This window comes from Corvus hawaiiensis, chromosome 11 (genome assembly GCF_020740725.1).
Source record: "Corvus hawaiiensis isolate bCorHaw1 chromosome 11, bCorHaw1.pri.cur, whole genome shotgun sequence".
In the NCBI taxonomy this organism is placed as follows: Eukaryota; Metazoa; Chordata; class Aves; order Passeriformes; family Corvidae; genus Corvus; species Corvus hawaiiensis.
The window spans coordinates 20390544-20407039 of NC_063223.1; the positions used below are offsets into that span (position 1 = coordinate 20390544).

A 16496-nucleotide genomic window follows, 5' to 3' on the forward strand; every position below is an offset into this window, starting at 1 on the left:
TATTTTCTCTAAAAGTATTTACTTTGTATCTTCATCTCCTTTGGCAGGGGTTGGTGGTGGTTTGTGAAATTAGTTGCAAAAAATAATGGAGTTAGAATTGTAGAGAAAGATTTGTTACCAGTCTTTGAGAGTGTTTCCCCCCATGTTTATGATTGGAAACTTGTAACTTTTATATGGGCAACTTTAAAAGAAAGATGAGTTTTCTTACTCTGTTTCTGTATTGTATGCCTTTTTAAGCAACAGGTAGGTAACTTTGTGATGTAAAATTGCAGATACTGCTTGCAAAAATACTGGTGAGTTTTGAGATGCCAGAATTTATGAGATTGTGTGGAGTGAGGGAGATGATGGGTATGGGAAGAGGGGTGGAGTTCCTTTTGGGACTTAAAAAGTTGCTTCTCAGTGTCTTGTTTTCTACCAGTAGGTCTTGCATGTGTGAACACTAGTTGGGAATCAGTGAGATGAGAATCTTTTCCAGCTGCAGAAGGAGATGTCAGAGTAATGCTTTGCCTCCAGACAAAAGCAGTTAATGAGTGCTGCTTAGAATAATAATAGTGTAATAACAAATGACGTGAACCTGCTTATTTGGAAAAGGAGAAGCTGGTGTTTCCCAGGCTTTGTGTTTGGACAGGCTAATTCTTTGTATTTTTGTACAGAAACTTATTTTAAACCCATGTGAGCAGAGGTGGTAAGAGCAGAGGGAAAATACATATCTTTCTGTACATCTAAGCAATTTTAACAGCGGTTGAGCTAATTTTAATATAAGTTTTCCTATTTCTTTCACTGCAAACAACTGTTATATAGATTTTTGTTACTAACGTAGCAAAAGACCTGAAAAAAATCTCAGTGATACAAACGAGGTTGTTCCCTGAAGGGGAATATCAAGATTACATATTTGCCCCAGTTGTGTTTAACTTCTAAAAACTCTCCAGTTCAGGAGGCCTGCATTTTATGACAATGAGGTCATAGAATAAGGTCAATATCAAACACCAAGCTGTTAAGAAACAAATGTAAGCTTTTATCCTGGTTTCATAATGCTACTGCCTAATCCAAAGTACCTGGATTGATGCCAGTCATATTTTGGCCAAGCTACCAAGGATTACTTTGTTTTTTGGATTTTATTGAGTAAGATTAACATAATAGCTGTAGTAACTGCTCCGGTGAATAAAAATTCTTACAGGTAAGCTTTTGTGGACTAAGCCCAGGACCCTTTTTTCCCAGGACACACGAGGACAAGAGCTGTGTGTGTACACACCCCGCTGGTTCTGTCATGCCACCGACTTTGAGTATTGTGACAGCTCCTCCCACAGCTCCTTCTCTCCTTTTTGGCAATCCTTAACTTTGTTCTGCTCTAACCCAAACAATTGTTTGGTGATGGGGTGCTAAAGAAGTGTTTGCCGTTCTTGGTGGGACTGTAAACTTTAGGCTGCAGGCTCCAAGTGCTGTGGCTTGGGATCGAGCTCCTCCGGAGCACTTCTGGTTACATCATCTCTGGCCCAGCGCTTGTGGATGTGTTTTCAGAGACCCAGGTTTTGGTATCCTTGTTGCTAGTGTTTGTTTTCAGTTTTCCATAACAATTGGAAATGGTTGTTGTTGTAGCCCTAGTATGGTCCTGGAGCTACTAAGAACATTGTTTTGTTATCTGCTTTCAAGCTGCTCTGCTCTCATATGAGAGTTGTCCTTAAATTCCTTATTTGAGAGTAAGAGCAGTCGTGTTTGATGTTCTGATGTGTTGGTTATTTTTAGTCTTTTGTCACTAAATGGAGACTGAACATACGCAGGGATTAAAAAAAATTTGTATAGAATTCTTCCTTTGAATTCATTATTTTTCTAACTTATCTTACTTCAAAAGATACGAAGCCTTTTAATGTTTTATGTTGTACGTTTGCCTACATCCATGCGTTGTTTCTTTTTTCCCCCCTTTCTTCTTGCAGCATGCTTTTCTCATCTTTTTATCTCTCTGGGACTGTTACCTAATGAAATACTCTGATGGTGACAGTGCCTTGATGGGAGTGGTGTTAGGCACCTCTGTAAGCCCTTCCACTGGTTGTGGAGAAGGAAATTTAGGGAGCATTAGGATCTAGTTGATCCGATTCTCAGAGTGCTGAGGAGTAGTGACAATCTCTTCAGAGATCTGTTCTCTTTGGGATTTGGGCCATTCCCGTGCATGCAGATAAGTATGGTACATCCTTGGTGTTCATCCTGTAAATATAAAAAAATTGAAGGCATTTTAAGATAACTGGCAAAAAACCTCATGGCAACAACCACCCACAACATTTCCAAGTAAAGAATCAGCCAAGTGAATCAGAAATGCAATAGCATGTAAAATGTGGGCCAATATTTTTGGTGGTGATACTTCTGAAGCAGTTGGCACCTGTGACATCTGATGGATTAACCTTGGTGCTGTGGAAGTGATATTGAAATGCACAAAGGGAGGGATCTACCTGAAAACTTGCCCTAAAATAGGAAAGAAGTGTTTTGAGGGGTTTTTTTGAGGTTTGGTTTTGGGCTGGAGTTTTGTCTGTTTGCTGGTGTTTTTGTTTTTATTTCCTCTAATCATCTAATAGTCTTACTAAAGTGTAGTGTGGGCTGGCTGGTTTAAGTGCATCTGTGAAGTTTTGTTTGAACAGTGCTGTTTCCTTTTGACATCTTTAGACCAGCAACATGTTCTTATTTTGCCATGTATAATTTTGGTCATTTTGCCAAATCAGAAATTATTTGGCGATGAACAAATACTGTCCTGAGTCCTGTGAGAGCAGATCAGGTTTTCCAGAGCACTGGTTGGAATCTTGGCTGGGAACTGATTAAAAGATATCTACACCAGCCTTGAAAGATTACAGAATCATATTTCTGAAGGGATTAGAAGTGATAATCAGATCACTCCATCACTGATCCACTTGCTTATGAATAATTAAAGCGGGAGATCCAAATGGTTGAAACACTAAGAATAACACACTGCCCACACAGCTACAGGCTCATCAGGCCTGGGCTCTGTTACCCATATGTAGGGCATAATGAGAGAAAGAGAGAGGAACTGTCATTAGGAATCTTGTCAAATCCAGGTGACTCTAATTACCACTCTGGTGGTATCTCGTTTGCTGTTGGGACACTCATCTTGCAGGATGAGTCAAATCACTTTTATGTGAGTGTTTTCCAGATGTGGGTGAACCATGAGATTTATGGTGGCGTGAGACTTTTTAGATCTCGAAGGGGCTGTGTCTGGGTTTCAGTGGCAATGTCTGAACCTGGACCTAGTTTTGTTAGTGTTTTGGATGGCACACTGTCATCAGTTTTGCTTGTTTCCTCTTTCTCTCCATGTTAGTAATTAAAGATATCTGCAGCTCTCTCCCTCAGCCTGTGCAGAGACAGTTTCCAGCTCTGAAATATGGAATAGATTTGATGCTGTCATGCTATGGGAGGTTTTTTAATGGGAAGTAATTTGGTAGGGAAAAAGCTTGGATTCTATAAACCTGAAGTGCAGCTGGGACATTTTGTCTGCACTGTTTTTGTGAGACTGTGGTAGTGCTTTAAATGGAATGTAATCCTTTTTGGTGTGTCTTGGAAAGGCCCAAATGGAGACAGACTGGCTAAGAGAAGAAGATGAAGCTGTTTGTGTCTACCTTCTGGGGTGCCCAGTTGTTTGTATCCCCATTGTACCCAAATGGGCTGACCTACATCAGTGGGAATGAATATCTTGAGGATCAGGTATTAAGGCAGACCAGAGGCAGGACTGGGTGTTGCCATGTAAAGCTGCAGGTTCCTTAACACCGTGTCAGACTTTGATTTTAACGTGTAAAGTCTCAAGGTTTTTGAATTGTTAAAAAACTGACAAAAAATTGTAAAAATCACAAAAGTTAGTGAGTTTTTCTATGGTTTTAATGTAAAATATTTGGAAACCTGCTATATTTGTTCCTATGTGTTTACTCTGCAGAAGTTTATAAGTAGCAGGGTTTAGTTTAGTGTTAAGTACAGCTGTAGCTGCTGCAGGTAATTGGTAAGAGTCTCCTTAATAATTTGTAATGCTGTGCTGATACTGTAAGTGGAGTGGGCCTTGTTTCTCTTTTTCCTTTTGGGGACCTTTGGTGCACAAATGCCAGGGTGGTGGTGTTTTTGGTTCTGTATGTGCCTTCTGAGGTTTCAGAGCAGTGCTGTAAGCTAAGGGAGCATTTCCCTGGTGCACTTGGTGACTGCAAATGCAGAGTGGCCGCCTCACTAAACTGATGGCAGAGCTGGCAGCAGACATTGCTGTGTTTGATTTCAGCTGGCATATTTGATTTCAAGTTGAGTGAAATAACCATCTCAAATGTGCTTTTCGGTTTTTTTTTTTTTTTCCTTAATTTCTCAGAGAGGTAGATTGGGGATTCAGACAATTGTGCTGTTCATAAATGCTAATGAAACCCTATTCTTTCATATTTTTCTCCAGCGCTGTGTGGTGCTGCGGTTTCTGAAGTCCCCCCCCAACCAGAATAAGGTAAGTTTAAACATGTCCTGTTGCTGAAAGCACTTGGGTAAACTAATAGCCAGTGTGAGGAGAAACAAGAAACCTGTGAAAGAGCTGTGACTGGCAAGTGTAAGAATAAGGGGATGTTTTGAAATGTGCCTGTGTCTCAGGGGGTTTGGCAACAGGAGGAAATTTGAGTTTGTCTTATGTAACTGGGATGATGAGAGCTGATACCAAGAGCTCTGTGTGGGGCGGGGTGTGAGACTGCTATGTGTTAGAGGGTAGAGCTTTCTGTAAGGGCAGCTGTGGCACAGTGTTAATGTGCCATCTCCACGTATGGAAGCACAGGGATGCCGAGGAAGAAAGGAGTTTTACAGGCTGTAGCCAGGTGGGACAGAACAGGAGCAGCACAAGACTGGTGGTCATGGTCAAGGTCTGCTGTTGACCACCTGTTCAGTAGCTAAAAAACCATGGAATCTGAACAAACACATGAAATGTTCACAGAATATCCTTTGTCAGTGAGTGATTTTAGTGTCCTGTCTGTTACAAAAACAACATGGCAGGACACAATCTCCCAGTTTCTTCAATGGTACAATAAAGTTTTTCTGCTGGAGAAGGAGCTGAAGTGAGTTACTTTAGATTTCTTTTAACAAGGATAAAAAATGATCAAAAACCAAAGGTGGAGCATAAACACAGTGTTCCAAGGAAAAAAAAAAGAGCACAAGGTTCAAATTCTTTTGTTTCCTCAACCTTGAGAGGAGTCTTTACAGTGTGTTACCTGAGAGATACAGGGAATGGCTTGAGTTACAGCAGCTCCTGAACCACGGCTTTGTGAGGCACAGTGGCAGGTTGTTCTGATGAGGGAAATACAAAAAGCATTGTGGCTCTATTGAGAACTAGTGTGTGTGCTTAATTTTAGGAAAAAAGAAACAAGGATGAATGTAAAGTAAACATCTAGAAAGGGCATTTTGTTGCTTTAAATCAGAAAGATGAATATGAAAAGCATTCAGTTTAACAAGGGACAAGGGAGAAGTTGCTAAAGTAGAGGAAGGCAAAACTAGTGAACACAGCGTATATATGAGTTATTTCATGGTCTTTCTGCTGCTATTTAACTTGAAAAAAGGTCTGGTAAAACTAAAGTATGATTCAAGTTGATTTTTCAGCTGCTTATATTGGCAGGATTTCAAAAATGTATCTTATGCTTCTGTAGTGTAGCCCAAGATAATAATGTTTAGTGCTAACAAGAACAGTGAAGAGTCCAGTGCATCACAAGAAAGGAAACAGTGCTTATCTCAATTTTTACTATAGCAGGAGAGGACTAGACCACAGCTTTAAGTAAAATGTCAGTCTGTTGCAGTTTATTTAAGAAAACAGAACACTAACTAACTGCCTGCCCTTTTTCCTTTTTTTAATTTTTGTTTTTATTTTAAGTTCAAAGAGATTGTTGCGTAGTAATTGTTTTTAAAGAATTGACAAAGTATGAGAAAGTCACAAAGGAAGCCAGGAAGTGACTTTTCACTTACCCACCACAGCATTGAGGCTGGTCATACAAGTTCCAGTGTTGCATTTTGAGGAGCACTTTCTGCATGTGCCTTGCATTGGGAGTGTGTGGACTTTGTGATACGCTATTCCCTCTAAATAGAAGGTTTTGTAATTTGAATATATTTACTTATTCTGGTGATTGATTTTTTTTTTTTTTAAAGGACCATTTCTTCTTGGAGCAGAACAGAAGACTTAAATATTTAATCATCAGATTAATAAACAAATCCCAGAGAATCAGTTTTGGGATGAACTTGCACATAGCAACAATGACAGGGAAAATGGTTGTTTTTAAGGGTAATCTGTATTCCTGACTTGAGTAAAATGAGTTAGGCTCTGAAGTGTTCTGTATCTGTGCATGACATCCCAGGTCATCCAAGGTAAACAATGCTGAAGGAAGCAGTTCAAGCAAAATATTTTCTAGTAATACACACACTGAAATTCAGATATTAACAAATAGGTCTCAGTCTCTTCTGCTTAACTCCTTTGGGAAAGGTAAAGAAGTCTGGATGCTGCTTTGTATTTTTAATTATCTGTTTAATTATGAATTTGGGATTAGATAATCCAGTAGTTAAAAATGTGGTGTTATTGTGAATTGTAACCTTATTGCTGTGATTGAAAAATACTCGATTATGTGACTGCAGGGCTTGCATTGCTTGAGTAGAAAGTCAAGTGTCAGCACTCATGGAGTGCTTTTAATTGCATATTGCTATTTTAGTATATTATCTTCTTCGTTAAAGAATTAAAAATAATTTTATTGTATAAAGCCTATTTGAGTTTTGGTGAATGAGCTGGCAGTAGTGATGGGTCCTTCAAAAGCTTTTCATCTTAGTAGTTTTTTATGTTAAAAGGTGATGTTCAAGTCGCCTGTTAGTTGCTTTTTGTTTCATTTAGGTATATCAAATATACTTGCTCATAAGAGATGTTTTAAACTTGATTTATAATTTTATGGTTGTATTGATCTTTTTAACTGGTGAGTCTTTCCATGTGGTAAAAGTGGCAGCAGTAAATTTTTATGAAATGCTTATTTCTCAATATGTGAGTATATGTTAAAAAACCCCAACCAAACAAAACACAAACCTGTGGCTGCTGTGTACATCAGCAAACCAGGTCAGAACCATCTGTAAATGGGAATTAGCTGAGATTTCTGTTACTGACAAGATTATGTAATGTTCCTTCTCACCATTCAGAATTTGTGCAAGTTAAAGAAGGGGTTGTGTTGTGATTTGTGTTGGATGTGGTCTTTCCTCCTTTCTCTAGGCTTTGGTGGTGTCTGAGTGTTGTCCTCTAGTATTTTATTTCCTCTTACTCTGCTGTTTATATTTTCTTCTGCTCTTGTTTTTCCCCTCTGATTTTCTACCGTGTACCCAAGTGTTGCACTTTCTTTTCCTCCACTTAATCTTACTGTGAGGTTTTAAGTGGGTTTTTTGTGTATGTGTTACATAAGGACAGAGTAGCTTTGAGGTTGTCTGTTCTTACAATAAAATACCTTGCAGAGAACCAGAGTGTGCTGGAGTGCAGGGAGTAGGATAATACTGCTGTAAAGCTCCTTTGCTCCCTCCTCAATGAGCAGGAATCTGTCCAAGTCTGGCTGTGCAGTTGTCCCTGTCCTGTTTCCAGTACTCAGGGAGCTTCCTTTCTAGCTTTTGGCATGTTTGTCTTGTAGAAGAACTTGGTGTTTCCTTACGAAATTACAGAATATCACATCAAAGTAAGATTTTTTACTGTCTGGGGCAGGATTTGGGACAGATGGCAAGTTCTGTACCTGTTCATGCCAAGGTTTTTAATATGGCTCAGTCTTTGCAGCCATTCTCTTCCCAAACTCCATGATGTATTTTGTAACACTCCAAGCCTTTCCTGCACTGCCGCTGTTGGCAGGGAGCCTTCTTGGGCACCTCTTTGGACTGCTGGACTTCTTTGAGCTGTTTTAAGAATAATGGTCAGAGTAGGTCTTAAGCAATCTCCCCCTCTTCCACCTTTGTCACTTTCTCTCTCCTTTTCCCCCTGAAATCTAAGAATCATCATCTTTTCTGACCATTTTTCTGTTTGTCCCAGTCCCTGAGGCAGCAGTAGGAAAACAAATTCAGCACGTTTGATGTGTCTGTTTGACTTCAGTGTGCACTCACCTGCCAAGCTCAACAATTAAGCTATTTGCTAAATCACTGACCAGGATGTGTGTGTGTATTCTGGAGTATTGTTTATCATTATTTCAGAGATCAGTTCCTACATTTGTGTCTTCCAGACTCCAGAGGAAATACTACACCATTTGCAAAACATTGTAGACTTTGGAAAGCATGTGATGAAGCAGTTCTTTGGGGAGAACGACGTTCACCATGGGGTAAATGTTTTGTTTTTAAAATAAATGGCTTCTGCATTTTAAACACTGTTTGGAGGAACACTGACTACCAAGTAAAAGGAACTAACAGGGTTTGCAAGATACACACACACACAAGAAACATTTGGATGTGAACAAGGGATCCTGCTCTGTGCTGATGAGGTGATTGGATTGTACTCAGTGGTTTGGCTGTTTCAAGCTGCTGATGAAAAGTGGGGTCATTTTTTTGCCCTACATATAGGGCAAGAGGGAGGGTGTGTGAGAGATTTTTAGACTAACTGCAAAACAAGAGGAGAAACCTGGTTCATATAAATTGTTGAGGTTTCTGTGCAGTCAGAGGTCACCTTTTCCCTTGCTCTGTTCTTCAGGGCAGCCAGATCTTGTTCACTGAACAGATGATTGAAAAAGTTACAGCTTCACCTGGAACTTGAGTTACACAATTCTGCCTGGAAGGGTGGGATGTGAGACACGGGATTTTTTAATTTGTGGAAAGGACACAGTGACGCAGGTTCCTTCACACACATTAAACTTGCACCGAAAATGCTCTTTGTCATGCATTTATTTAAATGAGTCCTTGGATTTTATAGAGGAACAGGTGTTGCATGTGATCGGAGGTACAAGTGTTCACAGTCAATCAGAGGCAGAAGCTGCTGACTGCATAGTTCAGTGTATTTTGTGTAACCTACTGAACTTTGCTGTTCCATTTCCAGACTCCCAAACCTGGGTATTAATTAATTTTTTTTTCCCCCCCAATAGGAAATTATTCAACTGCCTTTAGACTTTGTGAGACAGCTCTGTTTGAAAATCCAGCCAGAGAGGCCAGGTAAGTGCCAGGGATGGCATTAAAAAGGGGCTTCCTCAAGCTGTAAAGCATTTTCCTTTGTTCTAAAGTAAAAAAAAGCTTCATGCTTCAGAATATAAGGAAACTTTTTTTAATATTTAGACAATGATAAGTTGAAAATTTGTTGTGGATAAAAAGGGTTGTGTTTTAGAATTAAAAGTAGTATGTGATAGCTCTAAAATGGGCAGACAGATGGGCCCTCATGGTTTGTCTTATGTTCCCAAATGTTCTTGAGAATGGCCAGAAACTCCTGCTTTAGCAAAACTCCTTGAAGATAAATGTGGTGCTAAATCAAAGTACTGTAGTGAAGTGCTTTGATGCTTTTGATCCAGGAAAAAAAAAGAATTAATTTACATATAGTGAGCACAGGACACTCCATTGTTGATTTCTCCTCACTTGTTTGAGAAGCAGTTCCACAGTGCCAGGACCCAGTGAGGAAAGTTCATAGTGTTTAATAAAAGTTAGAAATGAACAATACTCTGGTGGAAGTGAATGACAGAATTTAGTTTTATTTCTCAAAGTTAAACTTTGTGTGTCCACAGCTGCTGGGGATTGAAATGTGGTTGTGAGGAAGTGTCCAGGTGCTTCAGAACAGTGAATCTCACTGTCCATTTTTAACAGGAACTTTTTTTAAACCTCAGGGAAAGAATTTCTTTCAATGTTGCCCTTCACATAAGCCTGTGTAACATGCAAGGGAGCTTCTCTAATACTTCAGATTTGTGTCTTTCTGATTTGGCAAGTGGCTTTCAGCTGTGAAGGTGTGAAGAATGTACTTTTGCTTAAATTTAGAAAAAGAAAACAAACCTCAACATTTTGTTGGAGACAGAAGGCTTCTTGCTCATCCTGGTGAAGCAGTATGGCATGGCAGGCTGGTGCCTGAGGCTTTGGTTTCTGAGATTTATTTCTTCTTTTCCAATATATTTTTCAGCGTGGGCATTTTTCTTAGCAGTGGAAACTGTAACAGAAACGTGTGTTCTGCGTGTCTGTTTAATAACGCAGGTACTTGAAAATCTGGGAGTGTGTGCTTTTGTTAACTTTGAACTACAATCTCACAGACCTTTCTGTGTCCCAAAGGATGCACACGGAGAGAAGTTATTCAAAGGATTTTATAATAATGCCTCTTAAGTTTATGATATTCCTGCCATTTTTCAGATCCACTTGACTCAGCTGAGGGATGGTAGGTCATGCAGGAGATCACATATTTGAATAAATACGTAATGAGTCACTTTACCTGTTGTTGGCCAATCCATTTTCTTGCTGTTGCAGGCCTCACCTTTCCTAGGATGAGCTGGGAGGTGGCCATTAACAGCAGCTCTTGGGACACTCCATGTCTCTGGGACAGTTTTGAGGAAACTGATAATGGGGAGGGCAAATTTGTGCAAGTGCATAATTGGCTAAAGCTGATAAACTGTGTGTCCTGTCCTTCCATGCTTGCTCCCACGCCCCACCTGGCGAACGAGACGGCTCCAGAGTGAACAAACATCCCCAGAGCTAATTTCCCTGTTTGTGTTGTTTCTCCCCTGCTGTCCAGAGTGTCGCTGTGACAAGGACATGGACACGCTGAGCGGTTACGCGATGTGCCTTCCCAACCTCACGCGGCTGCAGACCTTCCGCTTCGCCGAGCACCGGCCCATCCTCTGCATCGAGATCAAGGTGTGCAGGGGGACACAAGCCTCAGGGCTTGTTTGCATTTTTTACTATACACTGGCCCCAGCAGTTTTCAAGGAATGCAGCAGTGGGGGAAGGCAGAGCTCACTGCTTTTACTGTGATCCATAGCAGGAAACAGCTCCCTCCTTCTTCCAATTCCCGATCTTATGAAACTTGTGAAATTCCTAGGTGTTACTATGCTTTTCTGTAGGCCACATGTGTCTTTATCTTTTAAAATAATTGAGAGTAATACAGCTTTTAAGGGCTAGAATTTTTAAATTATTCTTAAAATTTTTCCTTTGACTGGAAGGATTTGCATATTGTGTACCTTTTTATTTCTATAGAGAGAGGCATTTATACTTACGATCTTCTTTTGTTTGTTTGTTTTAGCCAAAGTGTGGCTTCATTCCTTTTTCCAGCCATGTTTCACAGGAGATAAAGCACAAGGTGTGTCGTTACTGTATGCATCAGCATCTAAAGGTAATTATTAAGTCACCCTGCTTTCCTTTGGCTGTACTGTGCTTTATATGCTGTTTCAGGCTTGCTTTCCTGTTGAAACTTGCTCAAATCTCCAATATGACTAAAGCTGGTAGGAGGATACACAGCTGAGTCTCTGGGTGTGAATTTGTTTAGTGGGAGATGGAACAAGTTCTGTGGGAAGCTGAAAGCAAACAAATACAATATCAGCCTTTGGGGACTATGAACACTGTGATTGGGTAAACTCTGGTGTGGAACTTCCTTCCCAGATCAGCTCACCAAGTGCATTCTGTGACTTAAAACAAACAGCATGTAACAGGCACGGAGGTCATGGACTCGTGTCTGCTGTGACTCTGGAATGGTGTGACTGTGACTCCCTGGGATTTAATGTGATCTTTCTCCCTTGTGAATGCAGTTTGAGTGACTCAAGTTAAAAATGACCAAGAACACCCGTGGTGGCCATGAATTCTGTGTCCAAAGGGGTTTAAATGTCCTGACCTTTGAAGGCAGGATGTCAGTGCCACACACCTGGCTGTTAAAATGAGAGAGCAGCTATTTCAGGTAGAGTGGGTAACAGCAGTGCTCTGGGTTTTCCACAGGTAGCCAACGGAAAATGGAAGCGACCAAGTAAATATTGCCCATTGGATCTCTTCTCAGGGTAAGGATTAAAAAAAAAAAAATCTGTGTTATATTCTTGCTTGGATTGCTTTGCCTTTCACTGATCATTACGGATAATCAATGCTGGCTTGTCTGACCTTTACAGTGATTATATCTGGTGCCATCTCCCCCTTTACACCTATCTCAGCAATCAGAGCTGCCTTTTGCAGCATAACATTGCACCCAAGAGCTGTTTAGTTTACTCAGATCTGAAGTTCACTTTGCCTGTGCCGTGACCTCAGCGTGAGTGATGTGCTCCGTGCATGTGCTCACACCAGGTGTGAACATCCAAAGGCTGTCATAAAACATTCTTGGCTTTATTTTGTTTTCCCTAGAAACAAACAAAGAATGCACTTTGCTTTGAAGAGCTTATTACAGGAGGCACAGAACAACTTGAAAATATTTAAGGTAAACAGTTAAATCTCTGCTTGCTTTTTTTTTGCCTTGGCTTTTAAACAATTTGACTTGAGCATCTAAACAGTCAAGATCTTCCTTCAAACCTACCTAATCAGCACCATCACTGTTGGATTCCATCAAGAGAAGGAAATGGGCAAGCTTATAGTTATTATTTCTCTGTCCTAACCTGGAATTTAATTTCCCAGAATTCACAGACTCAAAATATCCTGAGTTAGTAGGGACCCATGGGGATCATCAAAGTCCAACTCCTGGCCCTGCACAGGACACCTCAACAATCCCATGCTGTGGCTGAGAGCATTTTCCAAATGCTCCTGAACCTCTGGCAGCCTTGGCGCTGTGACCATTCCCTGGGGAATGAATTAGTGGGAAAGAATTGCTGAGGAACAATTAATAGAAAAGGACTCTTAAGGTGACGAAAGTTTTAAAACTTTGTGCTGCTTCGGGAAGAAGAAAATGGAGAACTTGGCATGTTGCTGCAAATACTTTGTTTTAAATTCCTGTTAGAGCACTGACGCAGGCCCAAGGCACAGCAGGCCTCACCGAGGAAGGAGAAAGTGGCATTTCATGGCATTCACGTAGGAAAAGTATGAAGCAGTAACTGATGATTTGTGGAGATTTTCAAATTAATTCTAGGAAACAAGATTCTTTTAATTTCTTTCCAATATTTAATCAATTATTTGAATTACTTCTATGAACTGCCCTATTTTTTGTACTAGTACAGGTAAGTATCACACCTTTTCTGTCCCCTTGCACAGCCTTCCCTTTGCCAGTCCGGGCTGGTAAAAGAAGGGTGTTTCATACAGTGCTTTTTCACTGATAGGAAAACGTGCCAAGTGTCGCTCACACCTGTATTGTTCTGATTCCTTACAGTTCATTAAGTTGGGAAAGTAGCACTTGATTTAAATGGTGGATTTGGTTCTCATTCAGAGGTTGTTACTTGTAGGTTCTGATTAGACTTAGGAGGGCAAATCCATAAGAGACTGGAAATGCTGTGTGTCTGCATGCAGATTGTTAAGCTAATAACACTTTTCTGTGCTTAAAATATTAAACTTTGAGTAGCTCAGAATGAGTAACTTGACTTCCTGCCATGCCTAAAGACTTCTTTTTCTCCTTGTTGCAGAATGGGGAACTAATTTATGGCTGTAAGGATGACCAGGACTGTGTCTCTGACTGGAACGAACTTGCTCGTCACTTAAAACCTTTCTTTTTCCCTTCCAATGGGCTGGTCAGTGGCCCCCACTGCACAAGGACAATTGTTAAGGAATTAATCCATGTGATAACCATGGCGCTACTAAGTAGCACTGACACCTGCAGGGCAGGCGACATGAAGACAGTTCCCATTTCACAAGGGAGAAGCTACTGTGAAGCAAGTGCTTTTAATAAGGAGCTAGTAAGAAATGGTAAGGGATAATTTTGTAAAAACTGTCCATAATTAAGTGTTCATGGAATTCCAGAATGGTGTGGGTTGGAAGGGACCTTCACAGGCCACCTCGTCCAGCCCTCTGCCATAGGCAGGGATGCTTTCCACCAGACCAGGTTTCTCAGAGCCTTGTCTGATGTAACAATTCAACTCTTTGTCTCTAGTTTATTAATATTAATATGAGAATGGAAACAGGGGAATTCTAATGGCATTTAAAAAACGAGTTCTGAGCTGCGTAGCTGCCGGGGAATTGTTCTTAATAGAATGTGATGTTGTAGTAAGCACTTAGAGCACTGTTTCTGATGACAGGGGTAAAAATAAATTCAGGAGGTGGTAGAGGAAAAATGGAAGAAAATGCCAGTTTGAGCTGGTAACTGGCTGATAGGTATTCCAAATGAGTGGGGAATCTTTATGTTGTATGTGATGAAGTTGGGCTGCTTTGGTTGGTTTGTTACAACTCCTGTACTTTGTCTTTCCCTGCTCCTCCTGTCAGCCCTCACCAGGGCACAGCTCTTGTTCTTTTCTTCAGCTGCTCTTCTCCTGGTAAAGAGAGGTCTGAGGGAAAAGGAATGGGAAGTGAGAGCTGGAAAACTGTAAATGATGCTAATGCCTCAGTGCATAAGTTCTGTAAAGCTCTAATTATTCAAGATGCTGCCAGTTATCCTGATTACACAAAGAGCCCATTTCTTACTCTGCTTTTGAGGAAGACCTTTTTCATTTGTCCACGGGTTGTTGAAGTGTTGGAGAAAGTGCTATCTTAGAGAACTTACAGCAAATACGACCTCTTGATATTGTATAAAAAAGAGCTGAAATGCTAAATCACTTTCTGTCAGCAGTTGATACTGTTCAAAGTGAATTTGTGGTGGCTTCAAACTCAGCTGAAAAATTTCTCTTGTGGACTCAAAATGAGTAGATTACAGTGGATGTGGGTGTGTTTTGGTGTTTGTTTTTTTAGGCAGTTTGTAGAGTTGAATACCAGCTGTTTTATTCTGCAGTCCAAGATGAGCTGTTTAAATGTGCACCTTGCACTTTAGTGTTTGGAAACTGAATGCTTTAAGGCTTCTCCCTCCCTGTGACTGGACTAAAAGTATTTTTTGGACTTTTAAACAAGCACATGTAATGGCAAATTGAAGCTAAGACTTGTGTCTGCCTTATTTTAAAATGCATTTTCTTCTAGGTAAACATAAATTGGAAAGCTCTGGTTTACCGAGGGGTTGTCTCCTTTATAAAACCCTTCAGGCTCAGATGCTTGACATGCTGGATATTGAAGGACTCTATCCTTTGTACAGTAGAGTTGAACAGTACTTGGAGGAATTTCCTGAAGAGAGGTAAGACTTGATGGCTTTTCTTCCCAGTCCTGAGTAAGCAGGACTGCAGGCAGGATTGCCTCCGTGCACATGCTCTGTTATGTTGTACAACCTTTCTTCGGGGCACTGCATAGTCTGAATTTCTAACTGAACTTCCAGCTGATGTTGGCCACTTTGGCCTGAATTTTTAAGTAATGATTATGGGAAGTTCACAACAAGCTAAGAGAGAAAAATATTCTTTTTTAGTAGTGGCAGTTGTGTATTTGCAGAAAGGTACAGTGAAATGGGTGGGTTCTCCTGTCCCCCAGTTCCTGCAGAGCTGGGATAATGATGTTTTGCAATGATGATTGCAAGCTGCTGTGTTTTTTTCCTCAAATAAGGTTTATTAGTGTAATAATAATTGCTCCAAGCAGCCTTCACTGGGGTGCTGTTCCCCTCCTGTGCTCACACGAGGGCACTCTGGCTTCACTCAGGAGTTGCTTCTGCCTATGCACTTACACAGGAAACAGAGCACTGGAAAATGTGTTCTTTGATCTGTGGGGGGTTTGTGTGGACAAACCCCCCTGTGAGGGTTCAGCTTTGCAGCAGGGGCTCAGCTGTTCAAAGGGGGAAGGAAGGCCAGGACACTCCCTGTTAGCACACGGTGTGGAGCAGGGCCCTGTCAGATATGCTTATGCCCCCAGTTTATACTTTGTCTGTACAAAATAATATATAATATATTGATATCTCTTTTAGATGAGTATTATATTTTTTATATATGTGTTTTCAGCAAGGCTTCTGGAGCTCCTGCAGACTGCTACAAATTTTGAAACTTACCCATTTTTTTGCAAAACCCCATTATCTTATAGTGATACACAGGTGGCAATGGATTAAGAATGAGTCATGTTTATAAAACCCCACACAACCCAGATCCTAAGCAGCAGCAAATCTTGACTGATTTAACAAGGACTGTTGTGGTGTTGGTTGGCAGTGGGTTAATACTTGGACACGTTCATCAGTGTTATTGTTGGGTTGTTCTAATCTGGGTGCCTGGGCTGCTGAGGAAAGATCACACTGAAGACCAGTACATCATTTTGGCTGTCTGTAAATCTTCTTTTAATATTTATTTAGAAGTACATTACAGATAGATGGACCTTACAATGAAGTGTTTTACGAGAAGCTGCTGGACCTTTCCCTGGAAGATGATGGGACAGTGGCGTTTGCATTAACAAAGGTACCTCTGAACTTCTCGAGGGGTCTTTGGGCGGTCAGTGTTAATTAACCTCTGTCTCTCTGAAAGGGCTGGATAATGGATGGAGGCAGCACTGCTGGCTTGTCAGGGTCTGTAAAGTTAAAGCTCTTCATTGTGCCAGGGTGCATCTTTCTAGCAGAAGCAATTAAAAACAAGCCTGTAGCACCAGTTCCAGAGAGAAAAATA

At 40.7% G+C, this 16496-nt stretch overlaps 1 protein-coding gene across 2 annotated transcripts in view; it reads left to right on the forward strand.

Moving 5' to 3' along the window:
* Positions 1-16496, forward strand: part of IPPK (inositol-pentakisphosphate 2-kinase) — a 30216-nt gene that overhangs the window by 9137 nt on the left and 4583 nt on the right. For both annotated transcript variants that reach the window (XR_007206037.1, XM_048315346.1), the window contains exons 2-11: positions 4421-4468; positions 8220-8315; positions 9069-9135; positions 10685-10806; positions 11192-11281; positions 11878-11936; positions 12271-12343; positions 13473-13752; positions 14950-15100; positions 16190-16292. Coding sequence is in view for 1 of the 2 variants with exons in the window: in XM_048315346.1 (XP_048171303.1) it covers positions 4421-4468; positions 8220-8315; positions 9069-9135; positions 10685-10806; positions 11192-11281; positions 11878-11936; positions 12271-12343; positions 13473-13752; positions 14950-15100; positions 16190-16292 (1089 nt within the window). In the remaining variant the exon portion in view is untranslated. The remainder of the gene's footprint in view (positions 1-4420; positions 4469-8219; positions 8316-9068; positions 9136-10684; positions 10807-11191; positions 11282-11877; positions 11937-12270; positions 12344-13472; positions 13753-14949; positions 15101-16189; positions 16293-16496) is intronic.